The 20329-nt window shown below is 55.2% G+C and overlaps 1 protein-coding gene across 3 annotated transcripts in view; it reads left to right on the top strand.

The window, feature by feature from the left end:
- Positions 1-20329, top strand: part of Camk2b (calcium/calmodulin dependent protein kinase II beta) — a 95701-nt gene that overhangs the window by 59859 nt on the left and 15513 nt on the right. For 2 of the 3 annotated variants that reach the window (XM_071614370.1, XM_071614367.1), the window contains 9 exons: positions 3404-3458; positions 6940-7005; positions 10332-10404; positions 13419-13521; positions 13596-13679; positions 14191-14285; positions 14418-14540; positions 14965-15048; positions 15930-15972. In XM_071614370.1, coding sequence (XP_071470471.1) covers positions 3404-3458; positions 6940-7005; positions 10332-10404; positions 13419-13521; positions 13596-13679; positions 14191-14285; positions 14418-14540; positions 14965-15048; positions 15930-15972 — 726 coding nt within the window. Of the gene's footprint in view, positions 1-3403; positions 3459-6939; positions 7006-10331; positions 10405-13418; positions 13522-13595; positions 13680-13761; positions 14286-14417; positions 14541-14964; positions 15049-15929; positions 15973-20329 lie in introns of those variants that run through there. The other variant, XM_071614362.1, reaches the window with a different exon arrangement.

Genomic DNA, 20329 nt, shown 5'->3' with positions numbered 1-20329 from the left:
CTGCTGTTGGGGTCATCTGGAATAAACCAAAGCACTCAGATGATCCAGAGCTCCTTAAACCCTGTGTCCTCAAATACAGATGCCTGCCCCCCGAGTCAGAGCTGCAACCACCATGAGAGTTTGGTGAAGGGGGTCTTCAGCCCTGTGGTTCTGGCTACTAGGCTGAGTATGGAGTTGGTTCCCAGATCAGGTAAAGGTGACAGTGACAAGTCTAGTTGATGTCTGTGGAGCGTCTATTCCTGAGCATAGGTGATCTGCACCTGCCTGGATGTAGCCCCAGGTCAACACCCTCCCCAGGGTTCCAGAATTCACTATTAAGCACATATTTACAGATGTCTGCTTTGTGTCAGGTGAGGTCCCAGGAGTGGAGACCCAGCCAGGGGCATCTGCTTCTGATGTGGAAGGTGACCTGGGGGTAGGGAGCTCATCAAAAGAGCAGGTCCCAAACCTTCATTACTGCCCCCCAGGACCCAGGGTGACAGAGCCTAGCAGAGTCACAGTCCTCAGCATCTCCTGCTAATGTGCCCAGCATCTCCATCAGGAGTTGAAAGCCCCCAGCCCTGACTGAGGGACCCTCAGCTGCCCCCCAGACTCCTCTCCCTACACTGACCAGCTCTCATTTGGCCCTGGCCAGGAAGTTTGTAATTTTGACTGATTTTAGGGCTAGAATTAGCCTCCCTCAGTGGGTCCCCACTGAGGAGCTGGGCAGGGGGATACCCAGAGGGTGGGAGGCTTGAGGAGGAGGGCAAGGGTGAAAGGTTACTGAGCTGCCATCTAGCAGCTGTTCTTATGTGCCACCAGTTAGCATCATATGACCCTGCAGGCAAGGGTTAGTGTCTCTGTAAACTGCAAGCACCATGGGTGTCTAGGAAAGGATCCAAGAAACTTCTTGGGAGAAGCAAATGGAGCCCCCTGAGCCTCCTTGCTCTTGGACCCCAGCCCCTTTGCCCACAGAAAGTCCAAGCCGCAGCCAGGCTCTTGGGAACTGGACCCTTGAGCCCCTGCTGGGTACAGCCCTGAGGGAAGAAAGAACCCCAACAATCGGGAGCCCCAAGGCAAACAGGAGAGGAGGCAAGGCCACATTCCTGAGCCCCTTCTCCCTTGGGAGATTGAGAGCCGCAGGTTATCTCTGGAGGATATTTGCTGACCTGACCCATGGTTTCCAGTCTGGACTCTTAAAGATATCGCCAGGGACCTTACTTATTGCCACCTCTGCATGCCACCACAGTGTTATTTGCTTACTGTTTTTATTTAAATAGATTTTGTGACAATTCACTTTTTTGCTTAGCCCTGTCTGTGAATTCACGGGTCTGATGTGCTAGTTAGATTTTCTTCTAAACCATTAAAATAAGCACCTATTTTTAAAATGTTAATTTTTTTTTTTAATGTTCACATGCACACTACCTTGATTTCCTACAAGTATCCCCAGTGGCTCCATCTGATTGAGGGACCCACTTCCTGGCAGAAAGCAAGACCCACCCAAGCCTGATGTCCCTTGGGCCCCTGACCTCACCCCATATTGCACCAGGAGTCCGGTGCCAGCCCCCACCAGCAAGCTGTGCCTGCTGATCCCAGGGAGCAGTGGCCCTGGGCCTCCCTTCCTCCCCTGGAGCACTGTGCCGGAAGACCCCTTCCAGCTGCTGCCCTCTGGGCTTGGGCCTTTTTGCTCTGGGCTCAGAAAAGAAGCTCAGGTCCCCAAGCAGCCCCAGATCCTGGTACTGAGCCTCACAAACAGCTAACAACAGTGACAATGACAATTGTCCTTAGGTACTCACCATGTCGTGGGAGCTTCCTGCAGGTTACCTAATTCATCTTTGCAATGATCCACAGTTGCTAATTTCGTCCATTTCATAGAGGAGCAGACAGGCTTACGTGGCTGAGTGACCTGTACAAGGACATACAGCCAGTACAGTGGCAGGAGAGGGTCATCCTGCATTTCCTGGGACCTGGAGCCCAGCCTGCTCTCACAGGCTGGGGGGCTTTGTGCCTGAGGTGTAGGTGCTGAGAAAGGCCATTGGTGTGGGGTCATTGGAGCCCAGAGGTCTGGGCAAGGCCTGGGCCCCAGAGGCCAGATTAGAGTTTCTGGGCATGAGGATGCTATTAGGCTGGCACCCGGAAGGACCAGAGCCAGGAGGGAGGGCCCTGACAGCTAATTAGAAACTAGGACAGCGCAGGAGGGCACCAGGAAGGGGCTGGAGCTGTGTGGGCTATTTATGCCTAAGGCCCAGGTGCCTATGGGACGTGGGAGAAGGCGACCAATTTTCACCCTCCAGCTCCTGTGTCTGGATGATGGGAGACAGCCATACCTCAGAGATCTTTTTGCCTGGACCCAAAACAGAGAGGGGCCAAGACTGGCACAGTGTAGGGCCTAGAGCCAGACCAACCCCTCAGCTCACAGCCCCACTTTGCCTTTTTTTGGGCTGCGTAACTTTCAGCTGATTACTCAACCTCTCTGTGCTTCAGCTTCCTCATCTGTAGCCTCTAGGAGTGGCTGGAAGGTTAATTGAGTTAATCCATAGAGTGCTCATAGCACTCCTGGCACACGGAAAGAGCTCAATGCCTGTCGTCGTTGTTCTAGCAAAGGGCAGAATCTGCACGTGGGAGAGCAGGGCCCAAAGTGAATCATTCTGAGCAAATACTCACTGCTTGGAGCAGGGCCTCTCTCCAAATGAGGAAAAGCAGGCCTTGGCGGGGCACACTTTGGTGCTGAGATCGCACCGCTGTTCCCCAGCTCCTTTGTCCACTTGTCACGCATCCTGTGTGTCCTCGTCAGTTCTGCCCTGCACCAGGCAGGGTCTAGAGTGAGGGGCAGGAAGCAAACAGACCTTCGCAGGCACCGTGGAGACAGGCTTGAGGAGGGGAGAATGGCAATGCCCCACCTTGCTGGAACCTGAGCTCAGGGTTCGAGCCTTTTGGTGATGACACATTGGGACAGGTTTTCCTCTGGACCAGGTCCCTGCCTGTTGAGGACAGAGGGCAGCTCTGGGAAGGCCCAGGGTGAACAATGGGTGTGTTTCATCCTGAATCCTCCCCCATGTGACACCTTTCAGGGACTCCTGTCCAGGAACTCAGCTGGGCAAATCCCTACTGCTGCCCTCCTCGATCTCCCTCTGGCAGAAGGAAACAGATCAGGCAGGCAGCTGGGAGTGGAGGAAGGTCAGGGTGCTGCCCAGAGGCCCCTGATGCTCACCCAGGAGCTGGTGGCCTTCAGGGCCCAAAGTACCCCCTCCCTGCCTCCTGGTCACCCACCTGGTCCTCCCCACAGGTCATCCTGTGGGCAGCCCTAGGGTCCTTGGCTGTGGGTCCCTCCCTGAGGGCTTGCACAGCGGCATATGGCTGGACAGTGTGAAGGTGGGTGTGTCCTAGCTACCACCAGTTCCTCATGGCTTCTCTGTCCCTGCAGTGCGTCTCCATGACAGCATCTCCGAGGAGGGTTTCCACTACCTGGTCTTCGATCTGTAAGTGCCAGCGCTGAGAACCCTCTCCCACTCCTGGTGCAGGGTTAGGGAGGGGCCCGAAACCTCCCCAGGCCAGGGAGCAGTCCTGTCCCTACTTCTGGCCACCACCTGAGTGCACCTCTGCTGTGGGTCACCTTTTTCCCAGCCACATCTTCCTGGCCTCCTTGGTCTTGCTCTGGTTTTATTGAGTCCCTTGGGGTTGGGACTGACCTGTGACCCCTCCTCCCCACAGGCCAGAGGGGTAGGGGAGGGAAGGGAGGACTGCAGAGTGCAGCCAGAGGTTCAGTCACTTCCCTTCCCTGTGTGCCCTTGTCAAGCTGGACTGTGGTGGCACCATTGCCTGGCGTGAGCATGTGTATTTTGAGTGTGGGTAAAAGCATGTACATGTGTGCACTTGTGCTTATGTGTGAATGTGTGTGCACGTGTGGGTATCTGAGCGTGTGTGAGTGTATGTGTGCGGTATATATGCGTGTGTGTGTGCCTTGTATGAACATGTGTGGCTATGGTTTGTGGGAGTACATGCATGTATGCCTGTGAGTATTTGCACGAGTGTGTGTGCGCGCACAAACGTGCACATGCAGTAACTGAGCGAGGAAGGCGTCTGGGGCCAGTGCCGCCTCTCACTTCCTGCCAGATTTAGAAGCGATGATCTCATCTCCCTCACTCTTGACAGCTCCGGCTAAGCAGCACTATATTTAGCTGTCCGTGAATCAGGGCTGTTGTGGGACCCTGCGCTGGGTGGGGGCCCACGGGTCTTGGCCTACCTCTGTGGCCTCCAGGAAGGCACACAGCCAGGGAAGCCTGGCTGTGGTGCCATTGCCATGGTTACCCCATGCCCTCCCGCAGCAGCTCTTGAGCAGCAGGCTCAGTGGTGACAGGAGGCACTTTTGTATGGACCGCCCTCTCAGTTCTTCCTTCCTCAAGTGACAGATGCCCAGGCTGTGGGGTGTGCAGACCTGAGAGGACTCCATTCACATGGAGTCCTCTGGTCAAGAGAGGCAAGGCTGTCCCTTTAGGGGGTTCTTGGATGCCCCATGTGTCCCATAAGGCCTCAAATTGTCAGCCAGGTGACTAAGGCTGGCCCAAGCACAGCCACTGCTGTCTGGCTGAGATTATGCCCTCCTTAGGGGGCAGACTCACCATTGCTCTTGTGTCCACCAGAGGCACCTACATCAGATTCTTTTCCCAGGAAAGGGAGAAGCCCCTGGACTGAGGGTGGCCCTGTCCAGGGCTCCTGGTGGCAACAGATGGCTGCATGTGTTCCAGGAACTAAGAAGGAAAGAGAACAGTGTGTGTGTGTGTGTGTGTGTGTGTGTGTGTGTGTATGACTTGTCTCTCGGGGCTGGCTTTGCTCGGAGCTGACTCAGCACTCACCAGGAGGTGTAGGGAAAGCCTCTGAGGGTAGTGAGTCCTGGGGTCCTGCACATCTTCCTCCCAAACCTTTGTGTTTGACTGGGCAGCAGATTCTGGAATGGGCTGGCCTCACTTTCAGGAGGCCCAGAGGTCCCTTAGCAGTTGAGAGGCTCTGTGGATTTGGGGACATTGACAGGTGTCCACGCTCCCCATGCTTAGAAATGTCACAGGACTCAGGGAGTAGGCCTGAGAATGGAAGGACTTGCACACACCTGCACACCTGGAGGAAGGAGGCTCTCATGTGGGCCATGACTTCCCTTAGTTGTATGCCCCCATGGACTGTGGAGAGGTGATTCAGATGCAGAAACTCCCAGACATATCCCCTTCTTGGGCAGCACTGTGCCAATATGCCCCCATCAACAAACATGGCAGGGACAAAATCCCTGCCCTGAGGCTCTGGACCAGACGATGGCCCTAGCCAGGAAGTCCCAGGTGCCCATTAGTCGGAACTACAGTTGGCTAAACACACAGGGCACCCCAGAAGGTCTGGTCTGGCCCCAGGTGAGGTACCTCTCAGGAGGCTACTGTAAGCTATGACCCTGGACCTAGACCTGGTAGCCTTTTGCTGTTGTTCTTTGCCTGGACTCAGGGCCTTTGGGCCTGATGAGTAAGCTGATGAACCAAGACCGACACAGTCAATCATACAACCTGGTCTACACTTGGGATGTGATCCTCCTGCTCCACACACATGTGTGCACATGTGCATTTCACCCTCATGTTGGAATTTCCACTTAATTTAGGGCTGGGCTCCCTGATAGAGGGGTTGGGTGGCTTGTGGAGCCCAATCTGAGTCTCCTAGGCCCAGAGCTGCTGCTCAAGTATTGTCACCCCCGTGGGTAGCACTGCTCAGAGCTAAGGCTCCTCCAGAGACAAAGTGGAACCTTAAAAGCTCCTCACTCCAGGTGTTGCTGGGGGCTCCTGCAGGGTCCTCAGGGCATGTTTAGCCTGGAGCAGGGACATGCTAACATGCAGCACATCCTCATTTAAGTTTTTCTCCAACTCCAAGACACAGTACCCACCCATGCCAGGGTAATTTTTAAACAATCCCTACTCCCTGGGTCACCCCTGCCATGAACTGGGCCAGTGCTGAGTGCTGGACACAAAAATGAGGAAGACCCAAACCTCACTGGAAAAAAATGGGAAACTAAACAGAGACAGCACAGCTAGAGCAGGAAGGAGCCTGGGAAGAGGACCACAGGCTTTCCCCACTCCTCAGGGAGGGCCTGACCTCAGAGAGCCATTGGGTGGTGTCTTCTGGCAGACTTAGAACCCTCAGTTTGGGGAGAGACAAGGGCAGACCCAGGGCCTCTGTCCTACCTGCTGGTGTGCGTCCACACCTCTCCACCTTACCAGACCCCAAGGACTCCCAGAAGCCCAAACCCTTTCTACATTCTCAGAAGCCCTCCATTCAGCCCTGCCCCGAAGCCCATCTTGACTATATTCTGATAGGGACACAGGGCATGAGGTTGTGCCAGCTGAGACCACCCCAGCACCTGTCACAATCAACTCTCTTCCCTAAAGATGGGTCTTAGAACTAAGACAGTGGCCCATCAGGGAAGCCAGATCCAGGCACCGGATCTTCTGGCCCTTTCACTCCTGGGGGTAGGGGAGCACATATCTGGCCCTGGGGTACTTGAGGATAACAATCCAGATGCCTGACTCAAACCTCTATGCTGCCCACTCTGGGGAAATCACGTAGATCTCTGGAACTCGGTTTTCTTGTCCATTAATGGAATATAATAGTGCCAATGGCTTGGAATGGTTGTGAAGACAGAAAGGTTAAGTATCATCATGTATGAGTGAGTAAGTAATTGGTAAGCTGTCAGATCTAGGTGACGATGGTGCTAGTATGGTGATGGTGGTGGTGAATGTTGGTGGTGAAAGAGATTGTGACGGTGGTGGTGGTATTGATGGAGAAGGTGGTGATGGTGATGATGGAAGTGGTGATGGTGATGATGGAGGTGGTAGTGAGGTAGTGGTGGCAGTGGTGATGGTGGTGATAGTAGTAGAGAAAGTGATGAAAGCAACAATATTTCCAGAATCTGACCTCCATGTGCTTTTCCCACAGGGTCACTGGTGGGGAGCTCTTTGAAGACATTGTGGCAAGAGAGTACTACAGTGAGGCTGATGCCAGGTGGGTGCCAAGCCTCACACCATCTTCCCCCTTGCCCATCCCTCACTCAACCCCACTCCTGCCTCTCCTGTAACCCCTGTATATTCCATGCATCATTGTCCATTCCATATTCCTAGCAGAAGGCAGCTGAGTGGAAGTGTCACTTGGCCCACTGGCCCTACTGGGAGCTTTCTGACCAAGGAAGGAGGGGGCCATCTTGTGTCTTTGACCAGCACAGAGGTGCTGCCTGTGGGAATGTCTTGGTCCTGCTGCACTGTGAGGGATGCTTTTCTTAGGGTGGCTGGTGGAGGAGGAGCAGCAGCTAGAGGATGGTCATAGGCACCCTCCTGCCCTTTGGGTGTGGAGGGCCATGGCACTAATCTCTTGCCTAACCTTCCTCACAGAGATAAGCAGTTTCCAAATGCTCTTCCCCAGAAGGCAGGCCAGGAATCCCCTTCCATAGTGTCCTCACAATGCCATCTCTGGCCCCAACCAGCTTGTGCATAAAACCAAGGAAAGTCAACAGCCTATCCTGGTACAGCTGCTGGGACAGCTACCACTATCTGTCCTCTTGGGTCCCTGCACTCTTGCCTGCCACACCCAGGACAGTGGGAGGAGGCCAGAGCACACTCAAAACTTCTGTACCCAGTGTGCCATTCAAGGGCTTACCCCTGGGCCCTTGGGCTCCTGGTGTGGGGGTGGGTTAGAGGAGCGTGGATTCTATACATGGATTCTATACACTGGGCTTCCTTGTGGACCCTAGACAGCCCTTCCCTTGGAGTCAGCTCTCACTAGAGCAATGAAGCTAGACAATAATCCCAGAGATGGCCAATTGTAACATGGCTGCTGGGGACCAGATTGAGGGATGCATAATGTCAGCTGGAGAGATGATGACTCCTGTCCCAGGAAGGGTCAGCCATTTGTGGGCTGCTTTGGCCCAGGTCAAGTGATACACTGATCCTTGAGAGTGTATCTCAACTCAGGGAGAGCTGAGGGTGGTCACTTCCTGCCTTCCAGGTTCTGTCCAACCTGCTTTGCCACAGAGATATGCATTTTACAAGAAAAAAGGCTACAGTGGTTCTCTCCAGGTGGTGGAGTTATGGATGATTAAAATTTTTTTCTTGTCTATTTTAAAACTCTTCTTTATTGAAAATGTATTGCATTTCTAATGAAGAAAAAAAGGAATATTTTTTAAAGTAGCTTCTTGTGGCTTGTCTCTATACCAGCAGGCAGCCTTCCCCTTCGCAACAAGTCCCTTTAGGAAGGTGTGAGCATTCCAGCTTGTCTTGGCCACTCAGGCCTCCCCACAGAGCCAGGCAAGCAAAGGCCGTAGGCCAGATCAGGGAGAGGACAAGTTGGGACAGGCAGGCCTGTGACCCTTCCTGTTGCCCGCAGATCCTGAGAGGCTAAGCTCACTAGCTTCTTTCTAAGGCTTCTTCAGGAAGGACTTTATATTTTACAAAACAGCCTGGAAGTGGCCTGTCCCTCAGAGTAGAGAGAGATGAGGTTTTTCTTTATATTCTACTTAGAAGCAGAAAGTGGAACGAAATCCCCTCCGGCTGCTCTGTCATGCCGAGTGGAAAATGTCTCAGAACTGGGCTGCATGCTGGTGAACGGACCCAAGTGTCCCCACTGACCCTCCAAATGCCTGCTGGGGCAAGAGGGGCCCTGGGTGGGCCACATGCTCTGAGGGACCCAAGATACCAGGCAAGGTAGCGGGCATCATCTGGCCATATGGAGCCTTCCATATACATAACGGACTCTGAGGCCCTACTGCGCAGTACCTGGACTGATCATGCCACGGCCACTGCCCCAGGGTCTGGTGTCCTCATGCCCACCCCCTGGCACCCTCTCACTAATGGTGCCACCCATAGCCTAGCTCGCCTCTCACATTGTCTTCACCTGCCCTCACCCTGTGCCCTACCCTCTCTGACACTCCTTCCCCTATATCATCGTCTTCCAGCCCCGGCCCCCTCCACCCCTACAGACCCTTCTGCTCCCTGTATACTGTGGTTGTCCCTGTGGGACCTGTCATCCTCTAGCCTGGAGAGCTGTTGAGGGCTTCACAGTGCCAACCCCCTTCCAAATGACCTACCCACCAGAGTGGAGGCCAGGGGGTAGAGGGCTCACTGTGTGCTGCCCTCACCACACCAGGTGGCCTGTCCTTCCACAGCACTAGCCACTCTGCCGGTTGCACTGGGGCCCTCAGCCTCTGCTCCCTGGACCTCTACACTTAGTTTCTCTCACAGACACACAGCGCCCCCTGGTGACCCTGGAGGACCTGACCTGAGGCAGAAAGTCTGCTGCCTGAATGGTAGCCTTCTTGCTACAGGCCAGGAGAACTGCTCAGGACAAGTGGCCTCAGATAGGTTTTAGGAGGGGAGAGGCTGGAACTTTCTGGGTGCTTGAACTGTTCTGGTCCCAGGAACCTTCTTCACACTGCAGAATTGGGGAAAGAAGAGCCCTGTGACCCTCTCTAGGCCCCACCCTGCCTGCTCTGATGGTAGAGGTCCCCCCTCTCCCCAGGGGACCCCTAGTCAAGGATACTGGGTGTTTGGAGGCCCCCAGACCTGGCCCAGAAGAGGTGGGACTCTTACACCACACACCCCTCGTTTCCTCTCACAAACTGCCTCTTTGAGGTTGGAGGCTCCAGTGGAGTATGCTCAGTGGCCAGACTGAGGAGGGTTGGGCAGCCTGAGTCTGTGGGGTGGGGTGCAAGGACCCTGGCAGTTATTTTGGAGACTGAGTTATCGGGGAGGGAGAGGGCACAAGGGAGCTCCCTGGAGACTTTCCTCCTGGGCTTGCCTTGCTGGTTTGACCAACTCCTGTGCCTATAGGGCAGCCTCTCAGCAACCTCAGCCTCCCTCTTTTTCTTTCCTGAGCCTGTGTTCTGCACTGAGGAGGAGGAGGAGAAGGCACTGCTGGGAATCAGCCTCCTGGTTGGCTCTTGGTGTTTCTGCCTCAGGCTACTATTTGCCTAGGTTCAGGCTTAGGGTCAGCTTGGTCAACACGAACTTTGGGGAAGTATATTGGGAACAGGAATGTTTGCCCTGAAAGTCACGTCTGTGCACCTGGCCCTGCCTCCTAGGCAGACCTGGGCCCAAAGAGGAAGGCAAGGTGAGGGCCAGGGTATCTGACCCTGGTAGTGGGGAAGGAACCCCAGAGGCCCCTTCTGGCTAGCATCTCCTCTCCACTTGGTTTCCTGCATCTGCCTCACTCCCCGCAGGCTGGGAGCTGCACTCCAGTACCACCCAGCACTGCCATTCTCCCTGTGCCTCCTCTCCCTGCTTCCCTCCCCAGCCTATCCCCAGGGCCACTTGCACTGACCCACCTGCTCTTTGCCACAGTCACTGCATCCAGCAGATCCTGGAGGCCGTTCTCCATTGTCACCAAATGGGGGTTGTCCACAGAGACCTCAAGGTGAGTTCCTATCTCACTGTGTGTCAGGTGTGTATGATCCACACCTGCATGCTGTGTAAAAGGTATGAGGGGCTGGGCAGTGTGGAGTGAGGGGGATGTGGGGTGTGGGCAGGCATGTCTGCATACCGTGTATTTGTGTGGAGGAGTGTGTGTATGTGTACTTGTTCATGGAGGTGTGTGCACATGCCTGTGTGTAGAAGTATGTGATATGTATGTACATATCGGTGTGTGCATGTTTGTGGGCACACAGGTGAGAGTGTGCTTGTGTGTGCATGCATTGAGGGCTGTGCATGTTTATTTGTGTGTGTACATGTGTCCACTTGGATGTGTGTATTGTATGTGTACATGGAGGCATGTGTACACACCTGTCACACATGTTTATGTGTGTGCATATAGTGTGTGCATGCATATAAATGCACGCGTGTATGTGTGTACATGTGTGAGTGTATTCACGTGATTGTGTGCACAAGTGGTCATGTGTATGCATGTGTGTGAATGTACACTGTATGTGCTGTGTGCATGTGTGTACACATGTGAGATGTGCCTGCACACATCTGGCTCGATGCCTTCAGGGTTGGAAGGGGCAGCCTTTAGGAATACGCCTAGCATCAAATGTATACACTTTCTGGTTTTCCATCAAGATGCAGCTTTGGCAGGTGGGGACACAGGGGACAGAAGGCTGATGCTGCTGGGGGCAGGGTGGTGAAAGCCAGTCTCACCTGGCCCTGCCGGTTCCTCTCAGCTCTCACTCCAACTCTCTGCTGCCCAGAGCTGAGCTGTGGGCTTCAGGCTCTGTTCAAAAGAAGGTTTCTCATCCCCAGGACACGGGGTGGCTGTGGCATCCCAGAAGCCACCGACACTTCTTCTCCCTCCTCCCTTTTTTTCCTTCCCTCCTTTTCCAAATCTTGGTTCAACCAGTTGTTACTTTCTGAAGGTAGTATGGACCCCTGAGCCTTGCCCTGGTGTATTTAAGACCAGCCTTCCCATGGCTGTTGGTGCTGAGTTGGGGTCACATCTTTCCTAGGCTGAATAGGCTGAATGAGAGGTCATACCTTCCTTAGACTGTGGCTATGGGAGGCCGGTCTTCACAGTTGCTCTGAGGAGGGTGTCACAGGAAGACCAGACCTGGGATTCCCTCCTTGTCCCTTCACATGTCTTGGCCTCCCCATGGTCTTATCTGAACTGCCCTCACTCAGGGTCCCTAGGAGGATGGGGCCCAGATTCTCCCCTAGGAAGGCCATGTGTTAGTGCCAGCACCCAGAGGAGGTAACACTTTGTTCCCAGGCCCCGTGATTTATCTGGTTAACTTTGAGGTCAAGGCATAGAAGTGCAGGTGGGTGCTCCCTCACCTCTTAATTTGGGAAACAAATAGAATTCTTGCTGTGGCCTCCACCTCTTGTTGTGGTGGCAGAACAACCCTTCTTTCTCGGGGAGAAATCCTACTGTCTTGACTGAGATGGCCCCCAAATGGCACCATGGTGGGTTTGCTCCCATCCCATGAGAGTTGGTGGTGACAGAGAGCAGAAGGCTGTCGGTGCCATCTTGAGCTGTGAAGGAACCAGAGTGGAGTCCAGAGGTGGAGGAATGCTATGCAGCCCAGCTGGGCCATCCCTGCCCCCCTCTTCTTTCAGATTCTCCATGTGGAAGTATGGCTTGGGGCCCCTGCCCTGCTTAGGTTGGCAAAATCAAGATGGGCAGTGGTGTCTGGTAGGCAACCAGTGGGTAGGGCCCTTGTGCTCCCTCCTGTTACCAGAGAGATATGGAGTTCCACCTGGGGACAGAGTCCCCCCAAGAGGGCATGAGGCCTCATCCCTGGCTGCTATGCAGCCCATAGTTGAAACCTCAGGAAGCTCTGGTCTGGAGCACAAATATTTTCACACAGGACTGGTACATTTCATTGATTGCAAAGGCCACTTTTTCACCTATGAAAATCTCTGAGGTTGACAGCCAGTGTTAAAAGTAGGCCGCGAGGCAGTGTGTTGTCTTTTGGGTGGATCATTAGCAGCAGTGTAACCTATGCAGGCTGCGCAGTTAGTTTCAGGATGGAGGGAGACTGCAGGGCTGCCAGGGGACCTGAGTACCCAGCAGGCCCCAGTGGTCAAGGATCAGAATGGACAGGCTTTGAGCACCACCAATAGCCAGAACCCTGCTGGAATTGGAAGCTGGACAGGAAGGTCAGGGAATGTTGAAGCCCAGGGACCCCTCAGGCCTTTGGTACCAGGTGTCCACAGAATGAGAGCAGCCTCCTTGGCTGCTTCTTCAAGACAAGGAACAGATGTCTGTTCAGTGTGAGCAAGGGTGCTGCTCCCTGAGGGGGGTCCAGAGAGCCTTTTCCCACCTGTGGGAGTGGACGGGAAGGTTTTTGGGCAGGGGCCTCCTTTCTGCCCTGCTCACCAGAGCCAAGTGGGAATTGGTGGTCAGGCTATGCCTAGCAGGTGGATGTCCTCTGCTGTCCTGGGCACTTTGGCTCTTGAGTGTTTCTCCACGCCATTTGAGGGCCACTGTCCAAGTAGGAAGAACTTCCTGAGCCTTACAGGACACCTCCCCCTGCGCCCTGCTGCCACCTGCCAACTTATACACTTGGTCAAAAATGGGGAAGGGAGGGAGGTCCAGTTGAAACCTCTCTGCCACTGGGAGTCCCGGGCCATGGGAGCCTCCAAAGCTCCTGTGTGACCTGCCCCTGAGCTGTAGGGACCATCACAGTTGCTTGTGAGGATGGGCTGGAGATTTTGGTCTGAGAGGCCCCCTCAGACTCCTGCTCTGGGGTGCAGGGGAGCTACACTCTGCCTAAAGGCTAACTTTCCTCTGACAGGCTGGGGCTGCTGTCTTTGTCCTCAGGTAGTCAGATTAGAGGGTACAGGACTGAACTCAGCCGTGCCCTGGGAATTCCATGTGTGGAAGGGTCAGACCTGCACCCCTCTCCTGCAAGCTGCTGTCATCTCTCTTTTGTCCCATATCCCTCCTGTGACTCCTTCGGGTATAAACATGGTGACTTCGCGGCCACCTCTCTATAGCCTGAGAACCTGCTCCTGGCCAGCAAGTGCAAGGGGGCTGCAGTGAAGTTGGCGGACTTCGGCCTGGCCATCGAGGTGCAGGGGGACCAGCAGGCATGGTTTGGTGAGTACACAGGGGGAGGGCAGGAGGTGTTGGAGGCCCCTCACAGCTCCTCATGGCCCCTTCTGCTTCAATAGGTTTTGCTGGCACACCGGGTTACCTGTCCCCTGAGGTCCTTCGGAAGGAGGCATATGGCAAGCCTGTGGACATCTGGGCGTGTGGTGAGACCCATGTGGGGTGGGTGGGTCAGAGGGTGTGGTGGGGTGCTCCAGGGCATTTCTAAGTCGCCATGTCTATTCTGGAACCTGAAGATGGCTGACTTGCTAGTCCTGGACCAGGTTCATGTGTCATACCTGCCTTTGGGCTGCCTTGGCAGGGGTCTGATCCACAGACTAGAATTACTAACATGACCCAGGGCCCGTCACCTGTGTCCACCTGCACTCAGCAAAGGTCTGGGCCCAGAGCCAAGTGGACAGCCTGAGTGAAGGGCTCAGGGACACTCAGACCACCTGGTGGGGCTGCTCCTAGGGCAGGTGTTTCCTCTTGCAGGTGGTGTTGAAGTAGAGGGGGCTAGCCTGGGCTCCATGGTGAAGTATGGTGGGCATAGGGCTGGGAATAGGATTTATATATGCCATTCTTCCCATGTGCCTGGTGCCTGTTGGGGTGGGATAAAAGAATGCTGAGGACCCCAGTGCCCTCCCAGGGCTGTGCTGCTCATGTCCCCATCCATAGGAGTGATCCTGTATATCCTGCTGGTGGGCTACCCGCCTTTCTGGGATGAGGACCAGCATAAGCTGTACCAGCAGATCAAGGCTGGGGCCTATGACGTGAGTGTGCACCAGGGGGTGGGGGTGAAGCCTCCTGTGGCCCACCCTCTATCTTGCCCTCCTCAACTCTGTCCCTGCATGGGGGGAGGGGGTTTCAGCCTCGGCCTGTGCATTATTTCTTTGCTTCTGCAGTTCCCATCCCCTGAGTGGGACACTGTCACTCCTGAAGCCAAAAACCTCATCAACCAGATGTTGACAATTAACCCTGCCAAGCGCATCACAGCCCATGAAGCCCTGAAGCATCCATGGGTCTGTGTAAGTCGTCCTTGGTGCCCGCTTGTGGAATGGATCTCCTGGGGGAGGTCTCAAGGGCCCCAGGAGGGCACTGGGGTTCTGTCCCTGTGCTGACAATTCCCTGGGTGTTCCTCATGGCCTCTGGCTTGGGACATGCTGAGTGGTTTTCGAGGACAGGGCTTGGATGGCATTGAGCTTCCTCTTGACTTCAGTACTGTCTATGAGAGGCAAGGCTTGAAGTCACAGGTGGGTGGATACAGCAGGTGGGGACAGTTGTTCTCTTGATGCAGTGGTGGCTGGTACCTCTCAGCACCTAGGAGCCCTGGGATGCCATAAGCCCTGCTGCCCTGGGCCTTTCCCCTGACACTCTGGGGTCTGCCCCACCGGGACAAGGCCGATGCCTCTGGTGCTTTTTGCCACTCTGTGATCACCCCTCTCCCTGCAGCAACGTTCCACAGTGGCCTCCATGATGCACAGACAGGAGACCGTGGAGTGTTTGAAGAAGTTCAATGCCAGGAGGAAGCTCAAGGTGAGGCACTACCATTTAGCCCACAGAACCATCACACGTCCTTGTGTTCCCACGGGCCCTTGCTGGGGGTGATATCGGCAGATCCAGCCAAAGGACAAAGCAGGGTCACAGCTGCCCCCAAGACTGTGCTTGTTGGCAAGTCCCAGACCAAATGAATCTGGGCCCTGGGAACAGCCCAAAGCCCCCTGGGGCCATGAGTATGGGCTTGGCCCCAGACACAGAGCTGGCCCCTTCTAGTTGACCCTGTTGCCTTGAGCGGTCCTGGAGGGGTGTCCTGAGGACCTTCTGCAGGTTCCACACCTGGGAAGAACATGCCTTGGTCCCAAGCAGGTTTGGTAAGGAGACCAGATTTGAATGCTGGTCTTGGTGGACAGGGCCATGGGAGCGGAAGGTGGGCCATGGGAGTGGAAGGTGGTCCCTGGAAGGTGACCAGAAGATCCTGATGATGATTTGTCTGGTCAGGCCAGCCATCTCCCCAGGTCCTCAGTGCTGAGGGCAAGGCCAGGCCTGGACCTGGGGAATGTCGTTTAACTATAATTCTCCTAAAAGCCTAAGTTGGTCACTACCACCCTGGGCCTGTGAGGAAAGAAGGGGTGGAGGAAGACCCAGAGGGCTGCCCTGGTGACAGTGATTCTGGCAACCCCTGAGTCTTAGGAGGGTCTTGAGGCGCCTAGAAGCCTAGTCGGTCGACAGTATTGGGTTCCCAGGTATGTTTTGATTTGGATACAGATAATCTCTTTCAGAGGTACTGGTAGGTTCTTGAAACTCTTGCCTCTCTGGAAGGCTGAGCCTGCAGGCAGGTGGGCAGGGCTCTTCTGACCAGAAGCCAGCAGGTGACACTAACAGAGTGGTCCTGGCTCTGTCTGTGTGTCTCTCCCCAGGGGGCCATCCTCACCACCATGCTGGCCACAAGGAATTTCTCAGGTGAGACATTCTTCTCCAGGGAGGACATGATGCTGCCCTTGACCTGCAGGTTGTAGCAGGAAGCCCCTCCTTGTTCACCAGCACCTCCACCCATCTCCACCAAGCTGGTTGGTGCCCAGCCTCTGCCCTCAGTTTGGGGACCCCTATTGCCCAGCAGGCCTCCTGGGCTCGTTCTTTGGGCAGCTGCCCAGAGTCTGCCATCCCCTGCCCTGTCTCCTTCGTATTGGGTCTGTGTCCCTCACCTGACACCCTAGTGTCTGTGCTGCCCACTACCCAGCCCGCCACGTGTGTCTGTCCAGGCGTCTGTAGGGCAGCTCTGTGGCCTCTTTGTTTTCAGTGCTCTGAGCACCATGTTGTGTGCGGGATGTGGCAGAAGTGGGGGTGGGTAAGCGTGAAGTCAGCGTGTAGAGGGACCTGCCTTTTGGAAGAACTGGCGCCGCCTGCCCTGGTTGTTCAGGGTGGGTGGTGGGGAAATGAAATCTCAAGGGTCTGTTAGAGACCCCCAAGGCCCAGGGTGCCGCAGGCTACCCCAGGGAGTGGTGTTGGCCTCAGCGCCCGGACAGCTGTGCCTTTGGCTTCTCCGTCGTCTGACACTGCGTGTGCGAGCGCCTGTGGTTGTCTCTCGTTGTCCGTTCACATCTGGCACCCTCCCCCTTCCTGTTACTTTGCTGTGATGCTGTACTGCCGGGAATGGGCACACATGGTCACACCAACACTAATGGGACTGTCCTGTCTGCTGTGTGCCCGGCACACGCTGCCGGGCATGAGAAGCCCCATTGGGGTGTTCTAAGGAGAAAGGAGGCAAATGCTTTTCAGTGTCAATCGGCCCAATCTTGTTTTCACTCTCCTGAGAAAGGGATTCTGGAGCCATCTGCTGCCTAAACTTTAACTCTAATCTTCTTCTGCTTCCTTTGTCTCTTCTCTTCCCTTACCTCGCCCCCCACCCCGTCTGTGTTCACCCCCCTCCCCCCCTCGTCTCTAACCTGGTGCTAACAGTGGGCAGACAGACCACCGCTCCGGCCACAATGTCCACCGCGGCCTCCGGCACCACCATGGGGCTGGTGGAACAAGGTAGATGTGTCTTGCCCAGCGTCCACCCGCTCCTGCCCGTCCTTCCTGTTGGCATGCAGCCCCCCTGCTGCACGCAGCCGCTGGCCAGGTTCCCAGAGCCGCCCCAGAGGCTGGCAGGGCCCCCGGGAGCCCCTGCTCCCGCTGTGGTCACAACCCAGGAGGGTCCACCCAAGGGCAGTCCTCACTCGTCTCCTCACCTATAAGAGGAGGGACTGGCTAGGTGACCCCTGGCCATGCTAAACCCAGGTACATTTGGCCAAGACCCCTGGTCCTGGTGCCTGGGGTCTGGAGACCCCATTCAGAATAACCGTGACCTCATGGGGAGCCACTGAGCTTGCTGCTGGAGGTCTGAGTCCTGGAAGGGGAGCCCTGGGAGCAGGGCTGTGGAGGCAGGGATGCTGACTCGAGGGAGTGGTGGGCCCGTGGTCAGTCCTTCTCTCAAAGCAGGTGGAGCTGGTGGTCTGTACTGCGGAGTTCCCACATGCAGGGATGGATAGGATGGCTTCAGTGCCCTGAAGAGACTCTGAAGGCCTCCTATTGGGTTCTTTTTAGAGATACTTCTCATCTAGTCCCATATCTGTGAGGGAGGAGGCAGCTCTGCTGACCTTCTCAGGGAGGTACAGGTGGATCCTCCTGCCAGAAGCTGGGACATGGACCCCCTGAGGATTAGGGGACCCTGGTACCTCCTCAAAGGCTCCATAGCTGCCATCCAAGCTGAGAGCTAACACATGTTAAGGGTGGCTGCTAAGCATACAGGGTCACCCTGGGTTCTCCCCAAACCAAGCTATAGCGTTCTCCAGCAACAGCTGGGAGTTAAAAGAACCTCCAGCAACAGCTGGGAGTAAAGGGATCACCTTCCCAAGGCCCGGCTCTTCCTGCACGCCCATTTGGCTCTACCTGGTGACCCTCCAGGGCCACAGTGAGGCTATCATTGCCAGAGGGCTCTCCTTATAGAGGAGGCTCAGGCTGTCCTAAAAGGAGTCTGTTCTCCCCATGAGGGCCGAGTGAACAGTCCCAAGTCTCCATTTTATGGCCTTCTAGAAGAACATATGGGAGGGAGGAACTGGGGTTAGGAAAAGATGAAGCTAGTGGCTCCTGAAGAAGCCTGCTGCCCAGGGGACAGTGGCATGAGACAGGCCCCTTTGAGTGACACTCTTCCCAGGACTCCTGCTGCAATGCCCGCCTGCCTGCAAGTGAGCAAGGGCGACGGTGCATGAGGCCGCCTGCATGTGCGGTTCCGCCCTGGGCTCCAAGGGCTACTCTGTCCTGGAGGGTGGTCAGTGCATGTTGATGGAGCCCAGCATGGCTGTCCAGGGTTCCCAGCTAGGGGATGAGGCAAAGGTGGGGCTGCGGGTCCCACCTGCCTGATTAGGTTGGTTCAGCTGTATTCCAGTGATATGCATCAGGAGTCTTTCTTCTCCGTGTTTCTGTCAGACATCCCAGTGTGGTAGAGCACCTCAGCCAGCAGAGAAACCTTTGCTGTAGAGTGTTGTCCTCCAAAGTCCCTCCAACATTGAGCAGATGTGAGAGCAAAGAAGACCATAACTATCAGGCTAGCTATGGGTTGGCTGCAGTTTCTTGGCCTGACCACCCCTGGGAATAGGCAGTTTCCTCCCAGGGGTGGAGAGTCACTGGCCTGTGGAGTCCCCAGGTGAGATTTATGGGATCCCATGACTGCTCTATCCACCTTTGGCTCCTGCTGCACCTAAAGGATGTAGTTAGTCCAGGGCAGATGTGGATATTGAAGAAAGAAGTGGACCAGGAAACCAATGGCCAGGAACTGCATACTCAGGAAGGGCCAGGCTGCGCCTCATGCTGCACTCAAGACATGCACAAGGGCTGATGTGAAACAGGGGTTCACAGGGAGGATGTTGAAATGACATAGGTATAAGCTCAGGGCTCAAGGCTTTCTGGGGCTGGGCCAAAGCCATGGCTCATCCAAGTCCTCAGACTTGGCACATCCACCCCAGCCTCAACTCTGTCCTTTTCCTTCCCGTGGATAACTGTTAACATCTCCAGTAGCGCAGCTTGGAAAGGTGGGTTTTGATAGACTTGTGGACCCATATGGAGCCCTCTTATGACCAAGGACAGTCCTGGGGTCTCTACAGGCCTGCAGATGCTTCCTTTCCTGTGAGAATCATTTGGAGACAAGCAAAGGGGGAAGGTAGGAGGATCCCATGTCTGGCCGACTCTCAGATCAGTATTGTCCTGCACTGTTTCAACTCAGAATCCAGCAGGGAATATGCTGGCTTGGCCAAGGTTGTGTGGCCTGATAGGAGGTAGAGTCAGGCCTGCCTTGTGCAAAACACCCATTGAAACTGCTGCATTTAAAAAGTCACATCCCTAGAGGGATGGAGGTCCCTCTCTTGCTGCTCAGCTTGCCATGACAAGTGTCTTTAAGACTCTTGTCTTCCTCTGTATGCCCCAAGGAGGAACCTGTTCTCCTGCTGTGTCAGCAGCAGGTCACCAGCAGGAAGAGGTCTCCATGCCACAGCCTTAGCAGTGCCAGGCGCAGCTCCATGCCAGGGGCAGATGGGCATTCCATGCTGCCTGCACTGGGTAGATATCTTTAGGGATGAGCTGTGTGTTAGAGATAGGGAAGGAGAGAGACAGGGTCCACAGACAGGAGTGGGGCTGCCCTGGACCAGGACTAGCCTATCCCTGTGTAATAAGTTTTAAGGAGATATACTCTAGCCCCAGTGAGGGGAGGATTTTCACCGTCTGTGCTCTAGGAAAGAAGTTGGAATTTCTGGTCCTGGGAACCCTTGGCAGGGCTGCCCTAGGGTATCAGGGTAGTCCCTGGAGCTCCATGGGGGGTCGGGGGAGGGTACTCAACCTTGCGGGGATGAACGGCAGAGGACAGGATACAGGAGTCCAGTGTCTGGTTAGCTCCAGGGGAGACCTGCTCTCAAGATCCTGACGTAACCCTGGACTTGGCAGAAGTTTTGTGAGAGTTAACAGATCCACAAGGAGGGAGACCATGAACTAAAACTGTGCCGCCACAGCAGGCTGTGCCTGCCTTTCAGGGTCTTGAGGTTGTATGCAGCTCCCGGGTGGTTGTGACCCTGTGACACCACATGCAGAGCCTGGGAGGGACCAGGCATGGTGATCTGGCTAGAAGGGAGGTGGTCAGCAGGCAACACTGGGGCCCAGGCCTGGCCTCTGAAATGAAATAGGCTACCCAAAGAAGCAAGGGTCAGAACTGCCCTGTGAGATTGTGGGTAGATGCCAAGGTTCCCAGGCTTCTGACTTAAGAGGGCTGGGTGGCCCAGGAATTTGTATTTCT

This window comes from Marmota flaviventris, chromosome 1, assembly GCF_047511675.1.
Source record: "Marmota flaviventris isolate mMarFla1 chromosome 1, mMarFla1.hap1, whole genome shotgun sequence".
NCBI lineage: Eukaryota > Metazoa > Chordata > Mammalia > Rodentia > Sciuridae > Marmota > Marmota flaviventris.
Note: the sequence above shows the minus strand (reverse complement) of the source record. Positions and strands in the feature narration are given on the sequence as shown.